Source organism: Gekko japonicus, unplaced genomic scaffold (assembly GCF_001447785.1).
Source record: "Gekko japonicus isolate JY-2015 unplaced genomic scaffold, Gekko_japonicus_V1.1 scaffold2795, whole genome shotgun sequence".
In the NCBI taxonomy this organism is placed as follows: Eukaryota; Metazoa; Chordata; class Lepidosauria; order Squamata; family Gekkonidae; genus Gekko; species Gekko japonicus.
This window is the reverse complement of record NW_015162036.1, coordinates 70,744-82,331: the sequence shown is the minus strand read 5'-3', so window position 1 is coordinate 82,331 and position 11,588 is coordinate 70,744. Positions and strand designations below refer to the sequence as shown.

At 50.0% G+C, this 11,588-nt stretch overlaps 1 protein-coding gene across 1 annotated transcript in view; it reads right to left on the bottom strand.

The window, feature by feature from the left end:
- The window catches only part of DNASE1L1 (deoxyribonuclease I-like 1), an 18,021-nt gene extending 17,591 nt beyond the window's left edge, over window positions 1-430 (bottom strand). The window contains exon 1 of the mRNA XM_015405573.1: window positions 302-430. Within this exon, the coding sequence (XP_015261059.1) occupies window positions 302-319 (18 nt within the window). The 5' untranslated portion in view covers window positions 320-430. The remainder of the gene's footprint in view (window positions 1-301) is intronic.
- Between the last annotated feature and the right edge of the window lie 11,158 nt (window positions 431-11,588).

Genomic DNA, 11,588 nt, shown 5'->3' with positions numbered 1-11,588 from the left:
AAATCCTGACGTTCCCCCCCCCCCCCCAATAGCTAGCAATCCAAAACAGTCCAGTGGAGCCTGAGCGGTGGGTGTTGCCTTCTGACACACTTCCGGTGATGTCAGGGGGTGTGGCATATGCAAATAAGCTATGCTAATGAGTTATGCTAATGAGCTCCTGCACCTCTTTTTCTACAAAATGATCCCTGAGTAGAAGCCACACGTCCAAAACCTGTGTTGGAAAAACAAACTGTTGCCCACGGCTGGCTTCTGCAAAGGTGTTTATCTGGGCCTCTGCCTGAGATTCTCGAGTAAACCTCACCTTGACAAAAACGTCCATGACGTCCGCTTTTTCTGCCTTCCCTTGGGCAAAACGCTGAGTGTTGAAGGCACAGATCCGGAACGGGGCTCCTGCCACCCATAGCGACGAGAGCAAGAAGAGAGGCCACAGGTCGGGGGGTCCCATCCCTCGGTAGCCACTAGGGCGACGTCTGCCGGCCGACTCTGGAAGAGGCTGCATGTGAAAGACAGATGGAAAAGCCCTACATTTTGGTGTCGTGGTTAAGTGCGCGGACTCTAATCGGGGAGAAGGACTCTACTCGGGGAGAACCGGGTTTGATTCCCCACTCCTCCAATTGCAGCTGCTGGATGACCTTGGGCAAGCCATAGTTCTGTCAGAGCTGTTCTTGAAAGAGCAGTTTCTGTCAGAGCTCTTTCAGCCCCACCTACCTCACAGGGTGCCTGTTGTGGGGAGGGGGAGGGAAAGGAATTTGTAAGTCGCTCTGAGACTCCAAGTGAAGGGCAGGGTATAAATCCAATCTCCTCTCCTCCTCCTCCTCCTACATGGCTTGGGACTGGGGCGTCCGAAGGACAGTCTTCTCCCATATGGTCCTGCCCGGGAATTAAGACCACGGGGAGAGTCCCTCCTGGACTGTCCCATCAACCAAAGAAGCTCATTTGGTGGGTAAACGATACAGGGCCTTTTCGGTGGCAGCCCCACAATGACAATCTCAGAGCACCTTTCCTTCACAGAGGGAAGAAGAAGAAGAAGAGAAGAAGAGATTGGATTTATACCCCGCTCTTCACTACCCAAAGGAGTCTCAGAGCAGCTCACAAACTCCTTTCCCTTCCCATCCCCGCCTGGCCCCCTCAACTTTCAATCTTTAGTAGAAAGTTAAAGTTTTGACTTCAGACTGCATTTGGATTGATTTAGCTCATATTATTGGCAGTCCTAATTGGAGTTCTTAATCTGTGGCTTTTATGGGGTTTATAGCGGTTGTTTTGATCGTGCTTTCCATAATGTTGTCTTTATATCGGAAGCTGCCCCAAGTCCTGTAAAGGAGAAAGGCGGCTAACAAAGGTTTTAAATAAATAAAAGTGGAATGACTGAAGGTCTGGGGGTGGTATGGGAGTTAGGAGCTTAACTGATTGCAGCGTTGGCCATTTGTTCGTGAGACCTCTGGATTCAGCTCCAAAAGGAAACGGGTGCCACTAAACAAAGACCAGCGGAAGCCAGAAGGGGACAAGCCACAACAAGGAATGTTCCCTATGCCAAAAGCAAGATCTGGCTTGGACTAGGCTCGGCTCTAAAACACATCAGGAGTGTCTCTGAGCATGCACAGAGAGGGTTTACCTCCTCCCTGGTACGCTGCACAGATGGAACCAAGGAGTTTCAGCAGGCATGACCTTCATAAGAACATAAGAGAAGCCAATGTCGGATCAGGCCAATGGCCCATCCAGTCCAACACTCTCTGTCACACAGTGGCCAAAACCCAAGTGCCAGCAGGAGGTCCACCAGCGGGGCCAGAACTCCAGAAGCCCTCCCACTGTTGCCTCCCCCAAGCACCAAGAAGACAGAGCATCACTGCCCCAGACATAAGAATGTAAGAGAGGCCATGTTGGATCAGGCCAGTGGCCCATCCAGTCCAACACTCTGTGTCACACAGGGGCCAAAACCCAGGGGCCATCAGGAGGTCCAGCAGCGGGACCAGAACTCCAGAAGCCCTCCCACTGTTGCCTCCCCCAAGCACCAAGAAGACAGAACATCCCTATATCTGTACCTTGTGGCTAATAGCCACAGGTGGACCTCCACTCCATATGTTTATCTAATCCCCTCTTGAAGCTGCGGCAATGAATTCCACATATTCGTTCCTCTTTGGGTGAAGAAGCACTGCCTTTGATCTGTTCTCAGCCTACTGCTCCTCAATTTCATTGAGTGCCCCACGAGTTCTTGTATTGTGAGAAAGGGAGAAAAGGCCTTCTTTATCTACCTTCTCTATCCCAAGCAAAACTTTGTAAAGCTCTGAAGAAGTGTGCATGCACATGAAACTTTTATACTATGAATAAAACGTTGTTGGTCTTAAAGGTGCCTCCGGACTCAAGTCTTGTGTTGTAAAACTCTTATCGTGTCACCCGAGCTAAATAGCCCCGACCTCTTTAACCTTTCTTCACAGGGAATGTGTCCCATCCCCTTAAAAATTTCAATTGCCCTTTTCTGCACCTTTTTCAGCATTTCCAGTGGCTGTGAGCTCCAAAACCCTTTCCCCCCAGCAATACAGTTTGGGCTGGGAGGTTTTTCGATGGGGTGACAATCCTGCATGATTTCCCCCCAGGACCCCTTTCTTTATCTTTCCCACAAGGTCCAAGGAGACAAAAGATATGATGTAATATATAGAAAACTTACAAAAATAAACGTATTAAAAAAAAAAACCTTTCCCCCCAGCAATACAGTTTGGGCTGGGAGGTTTTTCAATGGGGCGACAATCCTGCAATATTTTCCCCCAGTACCCCTTTCTTTATCTTTCCCACAAGGTCATTTGAATCCAACTCAAGAGAAACTCTGTGCAGCTGCCTATGGGGAAATTACAAATATTCCCTGGTCCCTAGAAATAGACATGAGTTTTGCCCCCCTGTCTCATCTCAACAGAAAGGGATCAGGGACATAAAAACTATAATCAAGTCACTTTCAAAAGGTTGTTTTGAAAGGCTTTTATAATGTTTTCATGTATTTATTATTATTTTTTTGCTCAAGGTACAACATGTGGTCCTCCTTCTTGGTGCTCCTGTATAAGTCAACCCAGCTAGCGGGATCTTGTCAGATTCTGAAAGCTAAGTAAGGTTATTACTAGGATGGGAGACCACCAAGGGATTCCAGGGTTGCTACGCAGAGGCAGGCAAGGCAAACCACCTCTGTTCATCTCTGCCCTGACCTGGATGGCCCAGGGTAGCCTGATCTCATCAGATCTCAGAAGCTAAGCAGGGTTGGTCCTGGTTAGGACTTTGATGGGAGACCACAGAGGAAGTCCAAGGTTGCTACGCAGAGGCAGGCAAGGGCGAACCACCTCTGTTGGTCTCTTGCCTTGTCCTGGATGGCCCAGGCTGGGCCAGTCTCATTAGATCTCAGAAGCTAAGCAGGGTCAGTCCTGGTCAGTACTTGGATGGGAGACCACCAAGGAAGTCCAGGGTTCCTATGCAGAGGCAGGCAAGGGCAAACCACCTCTGTTCATCTCTGCCCTGACTTAAATGGCCCAGGGTAGCCTGATCTCGTCAGATCTCAGAAGCTAAGCAGGGTTGGCTCCAGTTAGGACTTTGATGGGAGACCACAAGGGAAGCCCAGGGTTGCTACGCAGAGGCAGGCAAAGGCAAACCACCCCTGTTCGTCTCTTGCCTTGTAAACTTTACACAGTTGCCAAAAGTTGGCTGTGCCTTGACACATTCCACCACCGCATAGAAGTCAAAGGTAAAAACTCTCCTCAAATTTTAAGCCTGAAGCCTATTTTAGGGAATCACGACGACATTATAATCGGGGCAGCAAACCCAAACTACCTGGATGCCTAGTTTATTTATAGCCTAATTTATTTATAGCAATGATCATATAATGTGACGCACCAAAAATCGTCTAGCTAAGGGGCTGATCCTGTTCCTAACGGTCCAGAGTCCTGCATTTCATGGCTTTTTTTCTGGGAGAAGATGCCAGAACGGAGTTCCGGAACCTCTTCGACAAAATTCTTTTAACAGCATTCAAAAATTCATGAGTTTTGAGTATACAGATTGAACCTTTCCTTCTCGAGAGTTCCGGCGCCTCTTTCCCCAAACACAAAAGGCCCCGGCAACATTTAAGCCTAGCTGCTGGAACCAGTGTTCCTTCTAAACTGAGTTAGTGTGAGCTAGCTCACAGTTTCCTAGCCTCCAGGAGGTGGCGGTGGCTACAAGCATGGACGGCTTCAAGAGGGAATCAGATAAGCATATCAAGCAGATGCCAGTAGCTCACAAAGTAGAATTTTTGCTCACAAGACTCCACAGGTTAGAGGGAGCATTGGCTGGGAGGCCAGAGGGCAGCTGTCAAGCCACTCTGAGTGTCCTCCGTGCCCCAGTATGAGTCACTGTCAGCAAGCTGCCATTCTGTTTTCTGTGACCTCTGTGTACATATCCTTTCCCTGTTACACCCGGCTTGGCTTCTATCATCCTGTTCCTGCTTTGGAATGCAAAAGATAACTGCTGGAGGTTGTGTGGGGGAGAAGATGCTGTAATGCTTGCCTATTGATTTTCCCAGGACTACTGCACCTGTGTTTTGTCTGATGTTCTGCCTGGTTCTCATGTACTGGGCGCGCAACCGTTTCCTTAGCCCGCCAGCGGGAAAGATATTCATTGGATCTGTATCTGTTTGAAATTCCTTTATTATGCTTGCCCTAACTGTGTAGCCCCAGTTCTAACAAAGAACGTGTTTGAGTATGTCTTCAACGCTTTGAAATAAATTTGGCTTTTTCTGAAAACGTGGATTTATTCTCGATGCTTGGGGATCCAACAGGTTTCTGGAGTTCTGGCCCTGCTGGTGGACCTCCTGAGGGCCCCTGGGTTTGGCCACTGTCTGATTCAGAGGGTTGGACTGGATGGGCCATTGGCCTGATCCAACACTGGCTTCTCTTATGTCCTTTTCTGGGGCAAGCGATGCTCTGTCTTCTTGGTGCTTGAGGGGGGGGCAACAGTGGAAGGACCCCACTGCTGGACCTCCTGAGGGCCCCTGGTATTTCTGGCCACTGTGTGACACAGAGTGTTGGATTGGATGGGCCATTGGCCTGATCCAACATTGGCGTCTCTTATGTTCTTATGTTCACATTCTTGTCTTAGGTCAGGGAGGATGGCTCCGGAGCAGACTAATTCATGCAGCGGCCAAATCGCTGGCTCACAACTTCAATGCCAGTTGCTCACAAAGTAGGATTTTTGCTCACAGGACTCCACAGCTTAGAGGGAGCATGGGCTGAAACCGCTTGTCAGAAGGTCAGGAAGGGCGCCTGGGAGGAGAGCTCCTGGATTTATTTGTGGCCCTGGAGCCGGGCTATTTATCCAATTTATCCAATGACAGGACGCCCTGCGCTCAGCCACGCCATTTTCACCGCCTGACTCACTCTCCGAACGGGGTTTACTCCCAGGGGGAAGTCCTGTTCTCTGCCGGAAGACTTGGCAGGCTGCAGCGCGCTCCTCGGGAGTAAACCAGCAATGTTCTTTCTGAGCAAAACGTGCTTCGGTTTGCAGTGGGTCGATTGCACGGAAGCGGAGTGTAAGATTGTAGCCTGGATTAGATTTGTGTGTATATTTGAGGGGGGGGGGGGGGGGGGGGGGGAGCGGTTGTATGAGCCTGATCCTGCCACGGTCGGATCAGGCCCCCTTCCTAGGAGGTCAGCCTTCAAGATCGGGGCTGAGCCTGCCGAGCAGGGCTCGCTGCTAGGCTTGCCAGCCTCCAGGCGAGGCCTGGAGACCTCCCGGAAGCACCACCGGGCTACAGAGATCGGTCCGCCTGGAGCCGAGGGCAGCTTTGGAGGGGACGGAGAGCAGCCGACGCTGTGGAACTTCACCCCCCCTCCCCAGATGCCACCCCCAATCTCCAGGAATGTCCCGACCTGGAGTTGGTAACCTTGCTCGCCTGCCGTGCAAACTGGATTTCCCCCCCACCGCCTCCCGCGGTCCGCTCCGTTCCCGGCGTACTTTCTACTCACGTCCCCCCATCCAGTTCTGGGAAGCACCAGATCCGTTTCTGGTTTCTCTTCCCGCCGGCGAGAGCCCCGGACGGGGCGGGCCCGGAGAAGGCGATCCGAAGCGGGCATCATCGAAGGGAATCGCCGCCCCCCTGGCTGGAAGGCGAGGCCCTCCTTCGTCTCTGGCACACGCGCAAAGCGAGTGTTGCGCGTCTCTGAGCGTGCACAGAGTGCACCGTCGTCTCCACCGTCTGGAAGCAGGGATCGGGCAACGTCCTCGTCGGCTTGCCACTTGCCAGCCTCCAGGTGCGGCCTGGAGATCTCCCGGAATCACATCTGGCCTCCAGACGGCAGAGATCCGTTCCCCTGGAGGAAACGGCTGCTTTGGAAGGTGGACTCTGTGGCCACTGAGTTCCCTCCCCTCCCCTCCCCAAAGCTTATCCACCCCGGCTTCCACTGCCAAATCTCCAGGAAAGTCCCAAACTGGAGTTGGCAACCTTGCTTTGTGCTGTTCACTGACAAACGGGAGGACTTTGTGTACTGTGGTGCTGAAGCCCAGACCCTCCCCCTTATTATTTCCCCTAAAGACCCAAAACGTTCCATTAATTTGGCTTATAGCAGATGTTCAGGGACAGCCCCACTTTGGTGGTGGAAAAGCGCTGTTGGTTCACGAACTTACAAGAGCCAAACAACAAGGAGGTACACAGTCAGAACACCAAACCCAACAACAACAAAAAAACAAGTGTACAAACAAATGATGAGTATAACGTGATTTATAAATCACTGAAATAAAGAACAAAGTCTACTATAGAGCCATAATGTACACCAGGGTGTCAAACACACGGCCCGGGGGCCGGATCAGGCCCCCGGAGGGCTTCTATCAGGCCCACAGTGGAACTGGCTGTCTTCTGCTGCTTCTTCCAGTTCTGCTGCTGCCGCCTCATCATAGGTTTGCAGCTTACATAAATTGGATGCTCAGCAGGGTTGGTACTTGAAAGGGAGGCCACCAAGGAAGACTCTGTAGAGGAAGGCGATGGGAAACCACTTCTATTTCTCACATTCCTTGAAAGCCCCTTGCTAGAGTCACCATAAGTCGGAAGCAAAGCAGGATCAGTACTTGGAAGGGAGACCACCAAGAACACTCTGCGAAGGAAGGCAATGGCCAACCACCTCTGCTTCTCACATGCCTGGAGAGCCCCTTGCTGGGGTTGCCATAAATTCAGCTGGGAACTGACAGCACTTCACACACACACACACACACACACACACACCTCAAAAGCTAGAAGTGGCCTGGGCACCTCTGGACCTCTAAAAGGGCTTGACTCCAACTACAACAGATGAATCTTTTCTCAAGGCCCACTCTCTTCTGCCCTGCTTCCAGAGGTGTGTGTGTGTGTGTTGGGGTGGCAACCAGAGACTAGGCTTTTTCGGTGGTGGCACCTCACCTTTGGAATCCCCTGCATCTTGAGGCTCACCCAGCAACGAGGAATTCAAGGAAAAGGGAAGTGGGTCTTCATCAATGTTCCCTCTAAGCTATGGAGCCCTGTGAGCAAATATTCTACTTTGTGAGCTACTGGCATTAAAGTTGTGAGCAGGAGCTTTGGCTGCTGCATAAATTAGTCTGCTCTGGAGCCCTCCTTCCTGAGCTGAGACAAAAATGTGTGAGCCAGAGGCTAAAAAACTGTGAGCTAGCTCACACTAACTCGGCTTAGAGGGAACACTGGTCTTCATGGGTGAAGGGGGGAGGTGTAAAAGGGTGACCAGAAACAACGATTAAGTTCTTGTGTGCCATAGAAGAAGAAGGAAAAAAGGAGGAGGAGGAAATTGGATTTATACCCCGCCCTTCCCTTGTAAATAGCCTTTACGGTCAACCCCAGCGGTACCCAATTGTCGCCAAGGCAGGCTCAGGGTGGTTTGCAAAGAAAAAACCAATAAAACAACAATATAAAATCAATATAAAATACACCATAAAGTTATTTAAACCATTAGTACGATGATGGTGCCGCGACTGTAATAAAGTGCACATCCAGCAGCATCTCCACTATTGACGGGCTCAGGCTGGAAAAAAGGTTGGCACGGGGCAAGGATGATGGAGTGCAGCTCCTTACCTAAATGCCTGATGGAACAGCTCTGTTTTCACGGCCCTGGGGAACTGAGAGGTCCTGCAAGGCCCTGGAAGCTCATTCCAGTGAGTTGGAGCTACCACCGAAAAAGCCCTGGGCCTGGTCGATACCAGGCAGGTCCCTGACCATAAATAACTGGTGGATGCACCCTGCAGTTCTGAAAGACAGCTCAGCCTCTAGTTAGAAATCTTCCAGGAAGAAAGAACCTCAGGGGCTGATACTCCCGAAATGGTTCTCAAATTACAAGATTTACACTCTGCTGGGAGGCACGGCTGTCTCCTGTCGATTTTAATCACGTTTCGTTCTTTTTCACATAACGCCTGAACCCAGAACACACACGTGCACAGCAGGTGACCTCCATGGAGATAGGGTCAGGTGGATAGACGTGTTGGTCCAAAGCAACAGAAGGACGTTTTGAGTCCAGTGGCACCTTTAAGACCAACAAAGTTTAATTCTTACCAACCGCATTCTTCCAGTCTTAGCTGTACTTATGCATCTTGACTCTAATTAGCCGTTCCTGGGAACTAACTCCCCCACCACAACCTATACGTAACGCTTGAGGAAAACCGTTTCGATGTATCTGAAGAAGTGTGCATCTACACACGCTAATTTGCTGTGTGCCTATTTGCAGGGCTCTTTTTGTAGCAGGAACTCCTTTGCATATTGGAGGTGCCGCTGGACTGAAACTCGGTTCTGACATCTGTTTGTTAACTCTGCAAAACTGTATGCAAATTGCTGGATGCACATTTGTGTGCAAATTTGCTGTGTGCATATTTGTATGCATGTTTGCTGCCATTCACAGGTCTTACCAACTGCTTTCGTCCGGTCTCAGCTACGCTTATCGCCCAGTTACTTAGGCAACTTGACTCAAACTGGCAGTTAGCCCCACCACACACCTATACGTAACGCTTGAGGAAATCCATTTCAATGTATCTGAAGAAGTGTGCATCGACACACGCTAAATCTCTCCGTTCCCAGCCCTGACCTGGCAGCCCTACGGCTATGGGCTGGTAGAGTAACACCTGGTTCTGTCATCTCTAATCTGCGCCCAATATATTTATGCCCAGAAAGGGTATCGGTTTACGACGATGTTGCCATAGCCAACCAACATACTCAATTAATGGGTTCTCACCATTTGGGCTGGTCCTGATTAAAACTGATCTGGCAGCACTCCCGGATTTCATTAGGCAAGCTGACTTCAGCAGCCGTAATAAAAGCCACCTGGCGCGCCAATAGAGAGAGGAAACACACTTTTAGTTTCTACGAGGGTTCCAGGTTGCCCTGTCAGTCTGATGAAAAATCCCAGGACAAAAGCCAGGGGATACTTTTTCTGGCTTGATGGAAATGGCACAGGCTTTCGAACTCTCCAGAACTCTTTAACAGGCTGGGGTTTAATTGGTTTTTTAAAAAACCAGTGGGGCAGGAGGAGGATATCTCAGGCAAAGATCTTGAGGCTTTTTATCTGCATCATGTGTAGAAAGCCACGCAAACTTAACAGGCACCGGGTGGCGTTGGCATCGGCTATTATCTTTGGCCTTCTGGTCAAAGGAAACCAAGAGAAATGACGACTGAGGGGTGACATGATCGAGGTGTATAAGATTATGCCTGGGATAGAGCAGGTAGAGAAAGAAGTCCTTTTCTCCCATTTTCACAATACAAGAATTCAAGTGGGCATTCCATGAAATTGCTGAGCAGTCGGGTTAGAACGGGAAGTCCTTCTTCACCCAGAGAGTGATTGACACATGGAACTCACTGCTGCAGGAGGTGGCGGCGGCCACAGGCATGGACAGCTTCAAGTGGGAATTAGATAAGCATATGGAGCAGAGGTCCATCAGTGACTATTAGCCACAAGGTATAGATAGGGACTCTCGGTCTGGGGCAAGGGATGCTCTGTATTCTTGGTGCTTGGGGGGGGCAAGAGTGGGAGGGCTTCTGGTGTCCTGGCCCCACTGGTGGACCTCCTGAGGGCACCTGGTATTTTTGGCCACTGTGTGACCCAGAGTGTTGGACTGGATGGGCCACTGGCCTGATCCAACATTGGCTTCTCTTATGTTCTTAAGAAAATGGCAGCCTCCAGTGTGGCTATATTCCACACAGCAGTGATTCTCCACGTAGCTTCCATTGCCACGACCAGTGCAGAAAGCGCTTGTATTGGCAACACATCATCCACACCAGGGGTGTCAAGTATGCGGCCTGGGGGCCGTATCAGGCCCCCAGAGGGCTTCTATCAGGCCCGCAAGGGACTGGCTGTCTCCTGCTTCTTCTTCCAGTGCTGCTGCTGCTGCGTCATAGCTTGCTTTCCCAGACTCTCTCAGTCGCTCAGGAGAGATAGATAGGCAAACTTCTGCTCCCTGCCTTGGGCTGAGGCTCCTCCCCCTCCCCCTCCCAGATTGCAACAGCACAGACATTGTGATCCAATAATTCAGAGCACGAAGTGTCAGTTATCAGAGACTGTTAAATAAGCAAAACATTGCAAGAATGCTAATGTTTCAGGCATGTTTTTATTTTAAGTTTAAAAAACCCCACCTTTGTGTTTGTGTCCTTTGTAAAGTTTACATCTCCGCTCCCTGGCATTACATTTTATGACACACGTGGCCTGGCCCAACAAGGTCTCATTCATGTCAGATCCGGCCCTCCATAACAAATGAATTTGACACCCCTGATCTACATGGGAATCTCCCCTGCACTTTCCTTGACTCAGGCCCTCAGGGCTGCCGTTCTCACTACTAAAGAGCTTTCTTTGGACTTTTCTTTAAAAAAAGGTAATTGACACATCGCTAAGTAGCACAATAACATCATAACCGTCTATTATTGCCACGATCTACTCGTTTCCTACCTTCCATTATTAATAACCAACAAATGTAAGCCTCTTTTCGTTGCAGATTTATAAGGGGAACAGCGCAGCCTGCACCTTTCCCCTTATAAGTCTGCAAGGAAAAGGGCAAGGGACTTGCTTTTTAAAAAGTTGAAAGTAGGGACTAGTAGATTGAGACAATAACATCATTGCACTGTAGTAACATGTCCATTGTTTGTTTGTGTGTGTGTCAAGTGCCGTCAAGTCATTTCCCCATGAATTAATGACCTCCAAGACGTCCTTTCATTAACAGCCTCGCTCAGGTCTTGCAAATTGAGGACCGGGGCTTCCTTGCTTGAGTCATTTCATCTCATGTTGGGTCTCCTCAGGGGTAATTTCGTAGAAAAGGAGGCACAGGAGCTCATTAGCATAACTTATTGGCATGACTTATTTGCATATGCCACACCCCCTGACATCACCGGAAGTGTGTCAGAAGGCAACACCCACCGCTCAGGCTCCACTGGACTGTTTTGGATTGCTAGCTATTGGGGGGGGGGGGGGGGCGTGCAGATCTGTCCTCGCAGAGGAGGGAGAGCTTGTACCTGAATAAAACTTGGTCTTAAAGGTGCCACTGGACTGTTTTTGATAACTATTTATAGGGGGAGGGGAACACGCAGATTTGCCCTCACAGAGGAGGGAGAGCTTGTACCTCAAGGCGGG